The sequence below is a fragment of the Selaginella moellendorffii genome, unplaced genomic scaffold (genome assembly GCF_000143415.4).
Source record: "Selaginella moellendorffii unplaced genomic scaffold, v1.0 SELMOscaffold_3, whole genome shotgun sequence".
NCBI classification, from domain to species: domain Eukaryota; kingdom Viridiplantae; phylum Streptophyta; class Lycopodiopsida; order Selaginellales; family Selaginellaceae; genus Selaginella; species Selaginella moellendorffii.
This window is the reverse complement of record NW_003314264.1, coordinates 3470326-3489160: the sequence shown is the minus strand read 5'-3', so window position 1 is coordinate 3489160 and position 18835 is coordinate 3470326. Positions and strand designations below refer to the sequence as shown.

The following is an 18835-nucleotide window of genomic DNA, read 5'->3' as shown; positions in this document are numbered from 1 at the left end:
CTCGAGGCCTTCCAGACGAATCACTCAAGTTGAGCTCCCGAGTACAAGAGCTGCTTGTCGGATTGATACGTCAAGTCCAAGTACGGGACAATAGTGGCAGTCGAAGGTCCGGAAGCAGCTCGTTTGCTGAGCAGCAAAACAGCTTGGGAAAGCACCAATAGGCCTGCTCGCAGCACTGTTCTCCTGATAGAGCCCCAATCAAGAAAGCTGTCCTGCTCTTGAACGGGACTGGCAATTTGGCAAAGGCGTCATCAACAATATGTGCTTTCCCAGCACCGTCTGCTCTTCGTACGCCCCTGCTGGAAAAGATCTTGTCTCCGTAACATTGATCGGAAGATATTCCGCCAGTTCAGATGCCGACCTTGAGAAAATAGTGAGGTCCGAGCTTGAGGGATGGTTTGGGCGGGAAACAGTAGCGAAGTGGCAGCACTTGAAGACGTACAGGATCTTGTTTGCTCAACCCGATCAGACTCCGCCGACCAACCTCTCGAAAGAACCAAAAGTTGATGCAGGTTTGTACCTGTGCGGAGATCATCAAGTCTCAGCAACTTTCGATGGAGCACTTCTGTCAGGGAGACGAGCTGCTGTAGCGTTCCTTTCAGATTCCGAACTGAAAGTTCAGGGAAAATGAAGCTCGAGTTACAAACTTGTATTGCCATACCTCCTACACATACGGAACAACATGCCCATCCTCTCCAACAGTTGCCAGTAAACGCGACGACGTTGTAGTTTTCACTTGTACGATTTTTTATCCTACATAGCACGCTTGCATAAGAGACGACTTGAAAAACAAGAGTTTCATACCTTGTTCAAACATTTCAACCACTCTTTTTCCGGTGGAAAATTCCCAAAGAAAAACTTGCCCCTCGTCAGTGTCAGCAATCCCATAACGTCCCATGACGGCTGCTGAGCATATCCTGCAATCGAATGTTATGAACAAAACGTTCCAGTAGATTTTCATACCTGTTTGCAAGATCATTGCCAGCAAACAAGTCATTATTCTCTAGCAGGGCCATTCTCCAGTGGTTCTGATGTTTTGCATCGTTGGTCAGAAGACAGACACAGAAATCGTAGTCTTGATCTCTGAAATCATCCACCAAAGAAAGATCTACAATATGAATGTCTGAAAAAGTATATCTCGAAATGTGGCATGAAGAAAGTAGCTGTTTTTTGGAGATATTTCTGTAAGATGTAAGAGAAGAGAGTGAGTTTCTTGGACGACTGCAAACCGGAGATAGAAATACCAGATTGCAAAATAACCATCTGCGTCACATCCAAGAACAAGGTGAGGTGCTTGAGGAACGATGGCTAGCTTTAAAATGCTCCGGAAAGTCTTGCTGTTATACCTTGCAGGTGTACAGAGAATGCCTGAATAGGACATGATTAATGCAAGGAAATACAAACATGAAAAGCGATTACCTCCAAGACGGATCCATGCACCATTCTTTGATACAACCTTCATCTCCAGCAGTGACCAAAGAAAGACGTCCTGTCATCAAAAGGCATCTCATTGCGGCAGTCGCAAAAAGTTCAGCCTTCGGATCACGTTCAGCAAGAGAAACCACCCGCACTATATTTGACTAACTGGGAAGCTCAGGTCTATGAACAGCAAAAGTTCCCAGCAACAGAAGGTTGTCTCCATCTGGAGTGAGTTGAATTCCAAACTCCGCTCGCTGCTGTGAAAATAATGTAAGTCAAATAGAAAGAAACACAGAACAAACCTTCAGAGAGTCTGTCAGTGAAAAGGACTGTAGCAACGTTGCCTCCGATAGCAAGTTGTTGTCAAGGGAAATACGGTATACATATAGTTGTACACCGTGCTTCCCCAGAGGACCACAAGAGACACAGATATCCACCTCCTGACTCCTTGCGTTGAGTGCCACACAAAGAACTGAAAGTTCATGCTCAAAAGCAGTGACATGTCCGTGCTAGTAAGCCGCTTGCTGATGGAACTAAAGCCGGTAAATACTCTCGACTGCTTGTCCAAACCGTTGGCTACGGGATCCTTTTGATCAGCTTCCCACACTTTGGTCCACGTATCCGTAGTAGATACTTCTTGTTCGTTGATGGAACCAGACTTGTGGCCTGAAGCATTGTTGGAAGCATGCTTTTCTTGTTTGGTCGAAGTGTTGTCTCTTCGACTGTATGCTGGATTTTCTAGATCAAGTAGCTCCACATCTCTCAGAATCTGGCACGTTTCTTCAGCTGATGGCTCCCCTGGTACCTTTTCAAGTGTATCAGAACCAGTGTACCGCTTGTTGTCCAAATCATGACAGGATGTCGAGTGAATCTAAATTGTATGTTTCAATATTTTAAAAGTTTGTCACAACCTTAATTCTTTAAATATAGATTTCCTTTGTAATACTTACATTGATTTGTGCTCAACTCAATTTTAGACTATCCCTTGACATAAATTTCTTTAATGAGATTAAGTTATTTAACAGTTTAGTATATCCTCAAGATTACAAATTGAGGAAGATGAATACAATCTCAGTGAGGACGTGCATGATCGAGTTACAAGGCTCGTAGAGGAAATGGTTTTAACAGGACGCGTTAAAAGCCAACTTGCGGAATAGATTTCTCATGGGCAACCTATCCGGTCCATTACCGACACACGTACACTGGCAAGTTCGGAACCTTCTATACAATCGAATCATTCATTCATTCATGCGGAAAAATCCTGTTTTGATATCTCACAAAGAAAAAAAGATGAACAAAAAAATTTACATCTTAAACCGTCCACAGGAGAAGCGCCAGAGCCGCGAGTACGAGCACCAGCACGTAAACATCCAAACACCATTCGTGTTTGAGCTCGTGGACCTTGAGCTCGTTCTGCCGCTTGAGCAGCTCCCTGTGAGTTCTCAACACGCGCTCCTCGTCTCTACACTTGGCAAAGCTCACAGCCTGGCACAACACCGGCAATCCGTCCCTTCCATTCAGATGCTCGCCGCTGCCAACGTCCTTGAGTTGCATGCTCAGCTCCGTCAGCTTGATTTCGATCGACGAGCCTGACGATCGCAGCAACCTACACTTGAGAATTATGCTGCACTCGACTGGCTTCGGTAGACACTGCGAGAGGATCGAGCCGTATCGAAGGATGAAATCCATGTCGGTCGGCCAGTGCCTCTGACCCAAGACCGGCCTCCAGCTCGACAAGTTCGCTGCCTGCTTGCTCCCCTTGTCGATAAGGATCCAGCTCAGTTTCATCCCCTCGCAAATCTCCTTCCAGAGCTTTCCCATCTCCGTGGAAGAGGATGAAGAGCTCGACGGCGTGTCTTCTTCCATTCGACCACCACGATCCTGCTGGGGAAGACACGACGACTCCTGTATCAAGTCCACTCTAAACGGGCAGCTCGAGAACCACTCGGTCGTCAGTTCGGTGCCGGTGCCTGGAATCCCATCCACGAACCTGGAAAACAAAGTCTTCCCCTGGAACTGGACGTCGACGAGCGAAGCAAAATCCGAGGCCTGCGGACTAAAAACCGCAGCTTTGGTCGGCGGCGGTGAACCATCCGGCGAGACGAGCCTGGAGCACTCCGAGTAGAGCCTGTGGAAACCCCCGAGCTGCTGGATGAGTGGCCGAGCACACGATACCGACGGCCACTTCCCGGCACACAAATCCTCCCAGAGCTGCTCGTTCCTGGATTCCCTGTGAAAGCTGGAGCTCACACACCCGGCAATTGCCAGAGTTTCCCCGTCCATCCACCGCATCGCACCGCAGAAAACATCGTCGCAGAGAAGCTGCCGCTGCTGCTCCATAGCCAAAACTCTCTTTTCCTCTTTCTCTCCTTTCCCCTGGCGTCTACGAAACAAAGCCTTCTAGACAAACGACCCCTGCGATCTTTTCCGAGTCAAATAGCCGGCACCTACAACGATTTGACGGCCAGCCACTGTTGCAAGGAAGAATCGCATTCCCTTTCTATCGGCCACCTATCACTGTTGCTAGAGTGATCCATATTCACACCCGTATGGCTGAGCTCGCCACCTGGCCGTCCACGTGGCACTCTTTGGACGCGTAGCACGCGACAAAGCTCTTCTTTTTCTCCTTTTCTTTCTTAATTCCAGGCCCGATCGACTTTGCTGGAGCTGGCCACTGACAGCCGAATTAAACGCTTCCTAGGAGAGAATTGATCCGTCCATCCATTCATCCATCCATTCCATCTAGGCATTCTCCTCATCTTCCAAGTTCTTCTCCATCACAAGCAAAGCCGCTATTCTTGTACCTGGGACGCGAGCGCCGAGCGCGTCCCGGCCCGATCGGAGTGGAGCGATCGAGCAGAGCGATCGAGACGTACCTGTGCTTTCGGCGCGATCGTTCACGCTCCTCCTCCCTCCCAAAAGCCCTAACGCGATTAGCTTAGTACTTAGGGCTTTTGGGTTGCGATGGACAGTGCCGGGATTGCCGCCCGCGATATGGAGCTTCCAGAGCTCGCGGAGAGGAAGAAGAGAGCTCGGAGGCGCGGCTACAGGTAAGCTCGCTTCTTTCTCGCGGGATTGATCGGCCGGCTCAGTCGCAGGCCCGAGATTTACACCCAAGATCACGAGAAGCTGCTGGGGTATGCCAAGGAGGAGTGGAAGCACATTGGACGGATCTATGACAATGAGAACACGAATACCTGTCACCAATGCAGGCAAGAAAGACAAGAAAAACTTTTTTTTTCCCCTTTGTTTAGCTTCTCACTGATTGTTCTTAGGCAAAAAACCAAGGGGCCTCGCAGTTACTGCAAGGTTTGCAAGACAAGGTACCAGTTTTGCGGTGACTGTCTCTACAAGAGGTTCGTCTTTTTCTCTTTTTTCTGATCTTCTTTAGTTCTTTTTTATTTGTGAGCCAGATACGGAGAGAACGTGAACGAGGTGCTCGGGGATGAAAACTGGAAGTGCCCCGTTTGTAGAGACATATGTAACTGTAGCCGATGTCGACGGAGAAAAGGCTGGGCTCCAACTGGTTTGATGGCCAGGCGGGTACGTGCTCGTGTGTTGTTGACTGGCCACCGTGTTTTATTTGTTTGTTTCTCCAGGCAATCGAACTTGGTTACAAGTCGGTTGCTCACTTTTTGATCCTGACACGACGCTCCGGTACTCATATTCTCGATGGTCCTGAGGCTTTAAGATCAGTTGACACCAATAAGAGACCGAAAGTGAGAGGAAAAGAAGTCGACAATGCTTTACAGAAAAAGAATGATCACAGTGAAGGGAAGAAGAGGAAGAAGAAGCGCCAGATGCGCACGGTGGAGATCATCATCGTGGAAGACGAAGATCCCTCTTGATTGAGCAGCGGATGGCGTGAGAGTTGTTCAGTAGACCGGGCATCCTGCGATGACAATGCCTTTCGCAGTTGGACAGTCGGCCAGGGGACAATTGTCGACGTTGTTTCCCCACCAGCTCAAGCTTCGGTTCTCGATCCCCAGGCACAGGTAGAGCAGCACCCCCATGAAAGCCACACCAGCGTCCATGGCCGCCGAGAAGACGTAGTTGTACCGCTGCCACCATCCCTTGTGGTACCGGAAGATGAAGTAGTTGAAGATGATGCCGACGATGCTCCAGGAGATGTAGTTGACGGACGTTGCTGGGGGCATGTAAGCCGTGGCGCCGAGAATCACCGGGAGATTGATGAGAGGAATCCACTTCACGTTTGGGAAGGTCCTGGAAGCCAGCCAGACCAGCACGGGGCCGAGAGCTCCACCCAGGAAAAACCACTGGAGCTCCTTGTACTCGCCGTGGGAGCCAAACATCCTCTTTGGCCCAATGAGCCCCCAGATGACGGATGCGTCGAAGAAAACTCTATCACTGGGACAGGTCCAGGGGCTGTTTGGAGGCAGTAGAGACTTGTCACAGATGTTCTCGATGGAGCCAAGAAGCCACCACGCGCAACACATGTTGACGATCGCAGCGACGATTGTTCCAATGAACTGCAAGTGAACAAAACTTGTTTTGAGATCATCCTTTCTCTTGTGGCTATGTGACTCACTTGGACGTGGAACATGGAGCGGTGTGGAACTTTCATGTAATGGCCGAGTTTGAAGTCTTGCAAGAATGAGATGGCCTGTGTCATACTTATGTAGCCATACGTCTTGAAGCAAACGTTTGCCATGGGCTGGCCAGGAAGGAGATATCCCATGAGGTACTCTGTGATGATATTGAGTCCCGGGGTCTGTAAGTTGACAATTCAAGAGAAGTTGAAAGAAGAAACACGAAGCGAGAGTTAACTCACGATGTTTGTAGTTGCAGTAATGACTCCGATTGGCAGGGTGAACGAAGAAGCCACAACACAAGCGAGCAAGACACCCCACCATGGCAGTTGAAGCTCTGCCTTGTAGTATGCGCAGGTGGCGATTGAGGCGGCGATGCTGATAACCATAAGAGTATGAAACCACCACTGAGGAACGTCTGGGTACTTCCTCATGAGTCGGGTGTGGATGTCTGGCTTCTCAGTTAGCGCAGCTCGGCTACGCTCCCAAATGTATCTGAAAAACAAAAGCTTTAGCATCGAAACGCCATAGAGAAGAGACTTACTTTCCATGGAAACAAGCCACATGAGTCAGTGTAGAGGCTACAGCGGCAAACCCGAGCCCATATGAAAAGGCAAAGAAGGTGCTCATGTGAACCGGGCCTTTGCGAGCATAAGCTTCCAAGTCGAGATCAAAGTTCTTGTCCACGACGCTGGTCACGTCGTAAACCTGGCCATCTTTTGTAAAGAGATAGCTCGAGAACAAAGGATAGATCTTTGCGTCGTATATGTTGCTCCAGTAGCAGGCCGGCGTGACAATGTACATGACGACGAGATAGCCAAAGATAACGTTGCAAATCGCGAACCACGGTGTAACCAGCGGGCTGCCGAGGTACGCTGAGATAGTCGCCCAGTCTAGACTGAAAGAGCCGAGGCCGAGACCTTTTAAACCCGAGCCGAGTTGCTGAGCCAGCACGGACTTTGGAAAAATCCAGCAAACCCAAGACATGGAAGTTAGCATCATAAACATGTACCCTGGGAGTACGTAGTAGCAAAAACTCAGCGTCATGACGATGGCAAAGAATTGGCTCCGAGAAAAGCCCTTTTTTTGCTGCTGATCTTCTTCGTGCAAAGTCCTGGAAGAGAAAAAAAGAATGTTTGCCAGGATTAAGTGGTATGATTCTACCTGAAGAGAGAAACTTGAACCAAGTTTCCAGGCCACCACATATGAGCGGGCTCCACTAGGTGCTTCTTCATGAGTCCAGCCCAACCATATCCCAAAACCTGGCAAACACAGTCTTAGATTTAATGCAATCTCAAAAGTATAAAGCGAAGTATCAAACCTGTGTTGTCATCACGAGAAGAAGTCCCGCAGTAAAGCCCATGCTTCGTTTGTAGAAAGCTCTGGTTATGTTGACAATTCCCATTGCATAGGCACCTCCATTCCCGAAACCGCTTCCCGCGTTCGCGAATATGGTGATCAAAACGTGCTCCTTGACGTTGAACGGGCCCGGATTTAAACTGAAGCTGGAACTGGTAAATGGAACTCGAAAGCTTCTCTCGGGAAGAACGTTGGCCATGAACCTCCCGAACGGCAATGCGACTATTTGCACGGATATCAAGCCGATGATGAATGGTTCTGTTCGGTAGGAGAAGAACTGATTGAGGAACGATAGCAGAATACACGACAGAAGTCCTAGGAACCACATCCGAAACGTTCCCACCGGAAGTGTTGGGTCATCCCGCGTATCCACTGTAAGAGCTACTTCCTCAACTGGAGACTGGTCGTCCCCTTCCGCCTCGACTTGTGGAGCTACAAGGGGCTCGGATTCAGAGCTACCTGCGCCTCCCCCCATAGTTCCTATAGTTGGAGTTTCAGATCTTTACCACGAACAGGAGATAAATCCAAGTTGCAGCATAGCACACGCTCCAAATCCTCACGGTTGGCCACACCTAGAAGGAGAGATTCAGGACCAGCAATGCTCCAGATCCAAATTCACTGTCTCTTACCACGAGAAAAGTGTGTTATAAGACCGGTTTGTCTTCCGACTTTTTTGGAAAGGTAGCCTGACGTGAAACTCTTAACGTTGATATTTTCTACAACGAAAGTGGACGTGAGTGAATCGAACACTCAACCTGTGCCTATGTGGAGCCTCTCGTAACACAAAGCCATTTCCGAGGAGATGAAATATCGTCCCCACCACTTACAGGTATGTGCCACGAGCCCCTCTCGGTTTCCTGCACGAAAAGGAATTCCTTGGTAGGCCAAAGAGAAATATCCCGCTTACCTGGATGATAATTGAGTATGGCGGTGGCATGTGAAACACTGGACCATGCTTTGTAACGTGAAACCGAACCTGCAAAGTTTTCCAAGCTTTAGATTGGACCTCGAATCTAAACTTCTTACCTGGTGCCGCTCTTTCCAAGTGGGAAAAAATTCTCTTCCCAGCAGCTGGAAGATATGATCTCTCATTTCATCGTTGCTAACCAGCAGCGACTTGCACTTGACAGCAGCATACAGCCAGTACCTAGGAACCAAAACAGTAACCAGCAGAAAGCTATCGATAAGAACCTTACCAGTCGTCGTTTGATCCCGCCGGTGCTATGTACAAGGCCTTTGCATTAGACCAGTGCCGCAGTAACTGTTGAGCGTAGCTCGATCTGCCCGAGCCTTTCATCGTCCTTCCAACGTGCAGCACGATAAGAGGCCACTTGCCAGATCGTCGTTGTACATCTGCCACTACGGTCTCCAGCTGCAAGAAATGGTAAGTTTACTGAAGAAAGACCAATCGCAACCTTAGCAGCACCTGTGCAAAATTCAGCTCTCCGTTGAATCTCTGGTTGTAGAACCCCACGTTTGCTCCGTCGACGACTGTTTCGAAAGGTCCATTCCTGTCCAGCCAATCCTGCAAAATGACAAGTCGTGAAAAAGGTTCATATTTGCAACACACATACCTTGAAAATACCAAAACTGTTATTGCTCTCCCTTTTGAACGCCAAGGAGGCAATGCACTTGGCAAAAACGTCGGTATCTTCAGGAGTAATATCGATGGTAACCATTTGTTCGTTGCAGCGGCAGCACACGCCTTCTGCGGTTAGCGACGTATATCCAACGTTCCATCTTCCCTGTCCCAGCCATCCCAAGCCATGCCAGCCCCCTCCTTTCGCAAGAGATGAGCATCTGACGTCAAAGTCTCCCGGCAGAGAATTTCCTGTAACTCTACCAGCGAAATCGCTCTTGAACCATCGCTCGATGACACTGACAGTTGACTGCGAGACATCCCTGACAGTCTCTCGAAGGTGATGGAGGAGTAAATACACTCGATCCCCAAGACAGGCTTTCGAGCTGAGATGCAAAAGAACTTCCAGTTCCGCCTCCTCGGGTTGAACACCATGAACGAGCATGTGGTTGTAAACTTCGAAAGCCTTTTCCGGGTCGTTCCGCTTGAAGTAGACGTACAAAGCAGGACCATAACACCGGAGCTTGGGTGGGATCTTTGCAGCTATCATCGCCTTCACGATTTCAAAGGCCAAGTCACCGTCACGTTTTGCTACTGAAAGCCTTGCAAGAGCTGTGAAAGTTGCTTCATTTGGTGCCACATTCTCTGCTTGCATCTGCTCGAAGATTTCCAGTCCTTTCCTCAGGAACCCGTCCATCATCTCCTTCGTAAATCCCATTAGATTTCTTCCGCTCAGGCCAGCCATGTTGCCGCGCAGAACAACACCATCTTCTTCCACTTCATCTTCCGCGTAAGCTTCCAGTCCATTCTCAGCTTGATTATCTGAAAAATCAGGCCTTTGCCTGCTTTGCTTGCCCGGTGCCAAAACTCCCAATGCTGCGGAGGAACACAGATACAGCAACACGTTGTAGTTGTAGAGGTCGAACTTCACAGCTTCTCTGTTTGAGCTGTAAGCAGACAGAGCTCCGTTGACGTCTCCAAACTTCGAGCAAGTATCCAGCGTAAACCTGACCTCGGACACGAGATTGAACTTTTTCTTTCTAGGTGACGGAGAGCTTGCACGCCTTTCTTGCTCTTCTACTCTCCTCTTCTCTATTTCCAAGTAGAGAGGCCGAGCTGAATTCGCCTGGTCCCACTGAGAGCACACGTCTGGAAAAGTTTCTACTTTCACGTTGCTGAGATTTTCTGGCTTGGAGCTTTCGGTGGCCATTGAATCCATAGCCTGGGAAAGATCGAAGGTCGGACACTTGGAACCTTCAACACTGCACCTGGAAGGAACTTGTAAAGCTGTTCCATTGGTCCCATCAACTAAAACTTGTTCCTGTTTCACCGTACCTTTGGATTCCTGGCCGCTGTTTCGTGTCAAAGACGCGTCCACAGCTGCCTCCTCCAAAGGTAGAGCAGTGGAAGAATCGCAGCTCGAGCTCGAACGAGAACCCTCCATATGGATCGCATCATCCGTCGTACTATCATTGCTGGAAATTAGAATGGCATCCTCCGTCGTCACCTCGGCCATTTGGACACCTTCAAGTTTGTGCCTTTTCGTCCCTCGCTTTCTAGTTGTCTCGGAGCTTTCACTAGATGGCTTCCTTCTTCTGGCAACAGGCTTTTCATCTCCATGAGTGTCCCCGGAATCTTCTTTGCTAAAACTGGTACCATCGTCAGCTGCCCGAGACAAACTTCTCATTATCCTGGAGGTAGGCTTCCTGATCGTTGAGCCTTCTGCTTCTAATAGATTGGATTCGCCATCTTTTCTTGCAGCGTTGTCCTGCACAGTCGTTTCCTGGATTTTTTCCGTGACACGCTTCCTTGATTTTGCTACGCCGCTGCCTAGTTCTCCATTAACCGGTGTACCCGTGCCAGCTTCCGGTTTAGCAGCATTCCTTTTTCTTCGTCCGGGGCTCCTGGATGTCAAGGCCTCTTCCACCTCCCCTTTCGAAAGGTTGGTTTTTGCGACGCTTTTCTCCTCGCCACCCAAAGCAGTTGCTTCCTGGATTTTTTTCGTGACGCGCTTCCTTCCTTTTGCTAAGCCACTGCCTAGCTCTAGCTCTGCACTAACCGGTGTTCCTGCCAGTTTAGCAGCATTCCGTTTTCTTCGTCCGGCGGTCGAGGCCTCTTCCTCCTCCTCTTTCGAGAGATTTTCTCCATTCGCGTTTTTCTCATTGTCATTCACTTTCTTCTTGCTGCTCTTCTTGAAGCTACCATCCACTTCACCGCCTACAATTACCTCTGCAACGATCGTCGAGAGACTCCTCTCTCTCTTCCCTAGCCTGCAACGCTGCAGACCCTGGATACTGGGAATCCTGGATAGCAAATGCTTCCCGCAGAGATTGGACGCCGTCAAAGCTCTAGAAAACAAGCAAATGAGTAAAAACAAGGGAACGGATCACTGCTACAATCAACCTGAGCTGCAAAGGCGCGTGCGCCAATCCACCAAAGACGAGCATCTCCCCGGCCGCCGCGAATCGCCAAGGCGCCACCGATGGAGGGCGCCAGCATTAGGGCTCCAGGATTTCGGGTTTCTTCTTTCCCCGCGCAAAGAATTCGAGAACGAGATCACGGGGATGTAGCTCAGATGGTAGAGCGCTCGCTTAGCATGCAAGAGGCACCGGGATCGATACCCGGCATCTCCAAATTCTTCGCCCTTGCTCTTTTTTCTTTTCTTTTTTTGGATGCTAGAACCTTCTTATCTCTGCCAACTTCACATGGTGTACTTTTGCCTTGGCAGATTAAAGAGAGATGGGCAAATGTGAGATGCCCCATTGTGGCACTTGGCCGAGAACAAACCCCACGAGAAAGGAAGAACACCCAAAAGGAAAAAAGAGGGAGAGAGAGCTATGATTGGGATGTCAGGCCGCCACTTCAATCATCTATCCGGATACCTCTTTCTTTGGGCACAACACAAGCACTACACACAAAGAAAAGTGGGCAATTTTTTGGAGCTATGACAGTGCATATGGTTTTCCAGCACTGGTTTGCGTTGCTTGCGTGCTTCCAATTTGCCCGATTTCCAGTGCTTGACTTCTGGTGCGTAGAGCATGCGTTATGCTCAGGTGTGGGCAGCCAAAAAACTAAACTTTTATCTCGAAAAACTAAAAAAAATGTCGTCTTGGTGCGAGATGCTCATGTCACAGATGACACAAACCCTTGCATTTTACATCCAGTCTCATGCTTCAAGTTGGCCATTGAGAGAATATCAAAACATCGTATAGATAGATAGATGAAAACTCGAATTAAGCATGACATCACGCATTACGCACTAGATTTCCATCCCCTGTCCTTGTTTGTGTTCTCTGGTGCTCAAGCAAATCCAATGCACTAGAAGCCTAATGCTAGTGGGAATATAGATTGTATACTTCCATCATCATACGAGGCTGTCCTTTTGTGATTGAGCATGATTGATCACCAAAACAGCAAGACAAACTATATATATTATACCTGCAAAGGTCACCGCATTGGCCAAGTGAAGCTAATACATACATGTGTATAGTATACCAACCCATGATTTAGATCCCAGCGCGCAACATCACGCAAATTGCTAATCAAGGGAGCAAATGCATCATTTAACCAACAAAGCCAATACAAAACTCGAAAAGGTGGCAGGCAATGAAAATGCCCCCAAAAACTGTCACCCTCATTCCGGTGTTGGAAGTGGCCGTAGTTGATCTCATCGCTCTCTTCTCCAGGCTCGTGCTTGATGCGACCGAGTCTCTTTAAAAATCCTTAAAATACTCGTTGACCCTCCTAACGGAACTTACACAGGGAGGAGAGCTTCTTAGGTTTGTTTGCTGGCCGGAGACGAAGTTTGTCTCTTTACCGACCAGGAGAATGGATTCCTGGCTAGCTAGCCTATGTCGATCCAAAACAAGCCCAATCTCAATTCAGTGGATCAATCAATCAAACTCAAGTTTTCCTCTTTCCTTTTTCCTCAAAAGATATTGATGTGTGTGATCCTGCCGGGGATTGCATTGCTGCTGTTTACGAAGTGATTGCAGTGTGTAGTGTGGGGCTGGAAAACTGTGCTTATTCCACGATCTCCAGATAAAGATAGCTCGGGGCCGCCCCCCCATTTTCGCTTTAAAACTGGAATGAACGGATGATAATAGGCAAAGGCATTTGGAATATGAATGATATGGGTGATCTGTAAAGAATTTGGGAGTGGGAGAAAAGGTTGTCAACCCATATCTATCAAGAGGGAAAATACGATGATTTTGCTGAGAGTTGTATCGTTATTTCCTTCTGGGAGAAACTCTATGGTGATTGCTTGTGTATTCGGCGGATTTGAATCAATCACGTGGGTTGGCAGTACAAAACTGAAACTGATGTTTTTCTGCCTTCTTGAAATGGCTGTATCCCATTCACCTTTCACCACCGTTTCTCTCTGCAGAAATCTCAGGGATTTGAGAGGGGCAGTGCTAATATTGTTGTGAGGGGAACATTGGTGGATGGTGGGGTTTTGTGAGTTGATGGTGGTACCTAGTGGGGCTTGTACTGCCCTTGATTCTGATTCAAAAAAGCATGGCCACAACTTATTGCATACAAAAAAGAAAGGTTAAACAGGAAAAGGAGGGAGAGAAACACTATTAACACAGAAAAAGAAGAGAAAAACAACTGGGGCTGAGCAGGAGTTGAGTGAGTGAGAGACAATTGAGTAGCAGGAGTAGCAGCAGCAGCTGCAGCTGCCAGGAGCAATCCAATCCTCACTGCAAAGTACATGAGAAAGGGCTTTTGTTTTTTAAATCCCAGGTAGAAGAAGCACACAAGCAACCAAAGCTGTAGGTCATACTTTCCCAGCTCCACCTCCTCCTCTATGCTCTCTATGTCCCTTGTCCCACTTGGTTGAGCATCATCTTTGGAGAGCAAGAGCGAAGAGTTGTTAGCTCGTTCTTTTGGTTTTATGGCTTGGGAGTAGCAGCAAGCAGCAGCAGCAGCAGCAGCAGCAGCAGCAGGAGGAGGAGGAGGAGGGTGTGAATTTGCTCCAGCGATTACGGAGCCATCTACAATGTGAGGGAGCAAAATTTGATCAGTTCGGGCAGCATGGCCAGGAGGCATGTGTTGCTCCTCGCCACCTTGATCGTTCTTCAAGCAGTGGCGCAGCTGCAAGATGAGTCTCAAGATGCCCAAGCCCTGCTCGCATTCGCCCACACATTCAACAACACCCTGGGCTGGAACTCTTCCTCGGGCCCGTGTAGCTGGCTCGGTGTCTCGTGCTCGCCAACCACGGGCCGCGTCACCTCTCTCTCGCTTGCGGGGCACTACCTCCACGGCCAGCTCCCGCGAGAGCTCGGTCTCCTCACCGAGCTCCAGTCCCTCAATCTCTCCTCCACCAATCTCACTGGCAGGATACCGCCAGAGATCGGCCGCTGCTCCAAGCTCGAGTTCCTCGACCTCTCCAACAACGAAGTCAGTGGCGCGATCCCAGACACCATTGGCAACCTCCCCCGCCTCCAGATCCTCAACCTCCAGGCCAACCAGCTCGTCGGCCGGATCCCACCTTCGATCAAAGGCTGCTCCAGCCTCGACACGCTCCAGCTCTTCGACAACCGCCTCAACGGGACCATCCCGCCTGAGATCGGCCACCTTCAGAAGCTGAGGATCATCCGGGGCGGCGGCAATGCCGGGATTTCGGGTCCGATCCCGCACGAGATTGGGAACTGCTCCAGCCTCACCATGTTTGGATTCGCCGTGACCAACATCTCGGGCCCGATCCCTCCCACTTTCGGCAGGCTCAAGAGCCTCGAGTCGCTCCTCCTCTACGGCGCGGCGCTCACGGGCTCCATACCCGACGAGCTATGCGAATGCACGGCGCTCCAAAACCTCCACCTCTTCCAGAACAAGCTCACGGGCACCATCCCGGTCAACCTTGGTCAACTCACGCAGCTCCGGCGGCTGCTCCTGTGGCAGAACGAGCTGACCGGCGGCATACCGCCCTCCATCGGCGGCTGCAAAATGTTGACCGAGATTGACCTCTCCACGAACTCGCTGTCGGGCGGTATACCGCCCGAGGTCGGCCAGCTTTCCTCGCTCCAGAGCTTCCTGGTGAGTATCAACAACCTCACGGGCAGCATACCGCCCGAGTTTGGCGACTGCACGGAGCTCGTGGTGCTGGAGCTCGACACCAACCGGCTCTCCGGCCCCCTGCCCGACTCCATCGGCCGCCTCGCCAATCTCCAGCTCCTCTTTTGCTGGGAGAACCAGCTCGAGGGCCCGATCCCGGACAGCATCGTCAATTGCTCCCAGCTCAAGACGCTCGATCTCTCCTACAATCGCCTCTCGGGGCCCATCCCGCCCAAGATCTTCTCGCTGCCATCGCTGGAGCGGCTGCTGCTCATCCACAACCGGCTGTCCGGGGTGCTGCCCGAGGTGGGCGTCACCGACTCCGTGCTCGTCCGGCTGCGCGTCAAGGAGAATCTCCTCGTGGGCGGCATCCCCAGGAGCCTGGGGAGCCTCCGGAATCTCACATTCCTCGACCTCGAGGGGAACGGGCTGAGTGGGGAGATCCCCGAGGAGATTGGCAGCCTCATGTCGCTGCAGAGCTTGATCCTGGTGAAGAACGAGCTCACGGGCCCGGTGCCCGCGTCGCTGGGCCGGCTGCGGGCGCTCCAGCTGCTCGACGCCTCCTCCAACCAGCTCGAGGGAAAGATCCCGCCGCAGATCGGCGACATGCAAGCGCTCGAGTACCTCAAGCTCTCGAACAATCGATTGACGGGGAAGATCCCGGACGATCTCGGCCTGTGCAAGCAGCTCCTCTCGCTGGAGCTCGCCAACAACAGGCTGTCCGGGGAGATCCCGGCGACGCTGGGTGGGCTGGTCAGCCTCTCCATCGCGCTCGACCTCCACTCCAATTCCCTCACGGGATCCATCCCGGAGCGATTCGCCGATCTCACGCACCTCGTCCGCCTCGATCTCGCGCACAACAATCTCTTTGGCGGCGTCCAGCTCCTTGACAAGCTCGCCAACCTCAACTTCCTCAACGTCTCCTACAACTCCTTCACGGGCATCATCCCATCCACCGATGCCTTCCGCAACATGGCCGTCTCTTTCGCGGGCAACCGCCAGCTATGCGCCATGTCGGGCGTGTCGCGCGGCACGCTCGACGGCCCACAGTGCGGTACGGACGGCCCCGGGTCGCCCGTACGGCGGTCCATGCGGCCCCCCGTGGTGGTGGCGCTGCTCTTCGGCGGTACCGCGCTGGTCGTGCTGCTGGGCTCGGTCCTTCTGTACCGCCGGTGCCGCGGCTTCTCGGACAGTGCCGCCCGCGGTAGCCCGTGGCTGTGGCAGATGACGCCATACCAGAAGTGGAACCCGAGCATCTCCGCCTCGGACGTGGTGGAAAGCTTCGGCAATGCGGTGCCAATCGGCAGAGGGAGCTCCGGATCGGTGTTTAAAGCGAAGCTGCCGGATGGGAACGAGATCGCGATCAAGGAGATCGATTTCAGCAGCAGCAGGAGAGCCAGCGCCAACCGCGCGAGCTTCAACTCGGAGGTCCACACGCTGGGATCCAAGGTCCGGCACAAGAACATCGTCCGGCTCATTGGCTACTGCACGAACACCAAGACGGCGCTGCTGCTCTACGATTTCAAGAGCAATGGCAACCTCGAGGAGCTGCTCCACGACGCGGACAAGAAGCGCTCCCTCGACTGGGAGCTGCGGTACAAGATCGCGCTGGGCGCGGCGCAGGGGATCGCGTACCTCCACCACGATTGCAACCCGCCAATCTTGCACAGGGACATCAAGGCCAACAATATCCTGCTGGGCGACTCGCTGGAGCCTTACATTGCGGATTTTGGGCTGGCCAAGGTGCTCGCCGAGGAGGATTTCGTGTACCCGGGGAAGATCCCGGGCACCACTGGCTACATTGCTCCTGGTAAGTTCATCGATCTTTCTCTCTTGCTTCATATGCCCGGCTTGGACATACCGGTTTGCTTGCTTGTGGCTTTTCCATGAGAGTGTGCTTCCTTGCGCTGTTTGTCGTGGAGTTGCGAGTGGTGATTTTGGTTTCATTGGCTTGCGATCCAATTCATGTCCGCCACCTTTTTCTTGTTTGTGTTTGTTGTTAGAGCTGCCGTGCGGATAGATGCCCCAACCGGGGATTTCATTTGTGATTTAAAATGAGGTGGGCATTTGAGTGCGAGCGTGAGATTGTTCGGAGTTTGCCATCATGGCTTCGTAGCTTGGTGGTGCCTGCTGCCAGGGAAGAAAAGTGTGATCTTATTCGTCTCGGGCCGATGTTGGTGATGATTTGATGAGGAGATGAGCGTGGAGAGGAAGAACTCTCTGCTTGCCACGGACATGTCTCTTCTCTTTCTCACGAGTGAGCTTTTGTCACTGTTGGTGGTGGACAGTGGGACACCTCTAGTCTTTCCTTTAGCCGGCTTTTGAGTGTAGAGTGTCTAGAGCTTCTTTTTTGCATCCTATTGCAGTGAATGGCGTGCTCTAAATAGAAGCTTCTTGCAGAGTATAGCTGCCGGGTAAACATCACGACCAAGAGCGACGTCTACAGCTACGGCGTTGTCCTCCTCGAGATGTTAACCGGGCGCCGAGCACTGGAGCAAGACAAGAACGTCGTCGATTGGGTCCACGGACTGATGGTGCGGCAGCAGGAGGAGCAGCAACAGCAGCACCAGCTCCGGGTGGAGGCGCTCGACTCACGGTTGCGAGGAATGCCCGATCCTTTCATCCACGAGATGCTCCAGTGCCTGGGGATCGCGCTAATGTGCGTGAAGGAGTCGCCCGTGGAAAGGCCGAGCATGAAGGACGTGGTGGCGGTGCTGGAGCAGATCAAGCACGTCCCCGAGGAGGTTGCGCACAAGAACAGCAAGAGCTCGTCGTCGTCGGAGGACCACATGGGCCAGGAGTCGAGCTGTAACAGCGGGAGGAGGAAGAACAGGCAGATCAACGAGAAGCTTTTGCTCAAGACGTCGGCAAGCAATCACGAGCGGCTTCTGTCTTCGTCGACTCACAACTTCAATATGAGTGGATTGGAGAGCGAGATGATCGTTATGGACACCACCACCACCCTATAGAATTATATAGCTACTCATCAATCAGTATTTAACTTTTTTGCTTTCGAAACAACAAATAAAAATTCGCGGATACAAAAATTATCAAATTGTTAATGCAAACCAGATTTTCAACTAGGTATATCCTAAGATATTCCTTGATCTAACGGTTGAGATTTTCTGCTGTTAATCAATAATAATTAATATAATTTAAGCAATGGGAATTCTATTAACAAGATAAACACTTGATAGCATTTCCCAAGATTCCCTTCATCATGTGATCACCACAAAACACCTAGGCTTTGAACTTACACCTGACGTACTGTGCCATCTTAGAGTGTTCTAGTGTAGTGCACCTGTGTTAGGCGCCAGCTTTGACTACGTGGTCAACGTGGGTCAAAGGGAGGCTCAAGGGTAGATTAAGGCATGTTAGGGTAAGGGACTTAACCTACCCTAGGGCTCACAGTGGAGCGGCGGCGCAGTGGAGCTTTTGAGGTAGCTCGGGGGTGGTTGGGTGGTGAGGAACCTCAAGAGGTGGCGTAGCATAGTCTAGGGCAACGAAATCTTTGTCTTTTTGCGCCGGATCATAACATTGGTATCAGAGGATTGGTTGCGATGGCCGACCAAGCTGAACGCTGGAATCCTATCATCGATGGTGGTGCCGACGATGGTGCCGACGAAGCTGCAGAGATTTGGACCATTCAAGATGTGGTTCATGAGCTGCGAGCCCTTAATAAAAATCAGCAAGAGATGCAAGACGAGATGCATGGCATGATGGATACCATGCGTGGGCGTGTTGAGGCACTCGAGGCTGGACGGGGTAGCGCTCCAAGTAAGCCTTCTTTGGTAGATCGACTCAAGATTCCAACCTTTTCCGGTGATGGTGGTGTGGACGAGTGTCTTGCTTGGCTAGCCAATGTGAAGAA

At 50.9% G+C, this 18835-nt stretch overlaps 5 protein-coding genes and 1 non-coding gene across 6 annotated transcripts; 3 read left to right on the top strand and 3 right to left on the bottom strand.

Moving 5' to 3' along the window:
* Positions 1–2638: 2638 nt before the first annotated feature.
* On the bottom strand, positions 2639–3783 carry LOC9655353 (probable F-box protein At2g36090). Its single transcript, XM_002963373.2, has one exon. It carries the CDS (start codon positions 3757–3759, stop codon positions 2731–2733), a length of 1029 nt encoding a protein of 342 aa, XP_002963419.1. The 5' UTR covers positions 3760–3783; the 3' UTR covers positions 2639–2730.
* Positions 3784–4369: 586 nt separating this feature from the next.
* On the top strand, positions 4370–5295 carry LOC9643629 (cell division cycle-associated 7-like protein). Its single transcript, XM_024665431.1, has 5 exons — positions 4370–4469; positions 4518–4631; positions 4695–4775; positions 4833–4962; positions 5019–5295. Exons 1-5 carry the CDS (start codon positions 4384–4386, stop codon positions 5265–5267), a joined length of 660 nt encoding a protein of 219 aa, XP_024521199.1. The 5' UTR covers positions 4370–4383; the 3' UTR covers positions 5268–5295.
* LOC9643628 (oligopeptide transporter 2) lies at positions 5140–8070 on the bottom strand. The gene is made up of 7 exons (XM_002963372.2): positions 7958–8070; positions 7291–7900; positions 7134–7231; positions 6514–7083; positions 6212–6464; positions 5969–6151; positions 5140–5909 (listed from the first exon to the last, which is right to left on the bottom strand). Exons 2-7 carry the CDS (start codon positions 7801–7803, stop codon positions 5295–5297), a joined length of 2232 nt encoding a protein of 743 aa, XP_002963418.1. The 5' UTR covers positions 7804–7900; positions 7958–8070; the 3' UTR covers positions 5140–5294.
* On the bottom strand, positions 7973–11421 carry LOC9655352. Its single transcript, XM_024665405.1, has 7 exons — positions 11311–11421; positions 8903–11255; positions 8755–8853; positions 8525–8700; positions 8355–8475; positions 8236–8304; positions 7973–8185 (listed from the first exon to the last, which is right to left on the bottom strand). Exons 1-7 carry the CDS (start codon positions 11352–11354, stop codon positions 8090–8092), a joined length of 2958 nt encoding a protein of 985 aa, XP_024521173.1. The 5' UTR covers positions 11355–11421; the 3' UTR covers positions 7973–8089.
* A 46-nt stretch (positions 11422–11467) lies between these two features.
* On the top strand, positions 11468–11540 carry TRNAA-AGC. Its single transcript has one exon. It is a non-coding gene; the product is annotated as a tRNA-Ala (tRNA).
* Positions 11541–13878: 2338 nt separating this feature from the next.
* LOC9655351 (probable LRR receptor-like serine/threonine-protein kinase At1g34110) lies at positions 13879–17975 on the top strand. The gene is made up of 2 exons (XM_002963776.2): positions 13879–16774; positions 17365–17975. The coding sequence occupies exons 1-2, from the start codon at positions 13945–13947 to the stop codon at positions 17931–17933; spliced, it is 3399 nt and encodes a 1132-aa protein (XP_002963822.2). The 5' UTR covers positions 13879–13944; the 3' UTR covers positions 17934–17975.
* Positions 17976–18835: the final 860 nt, after the last annotated feature.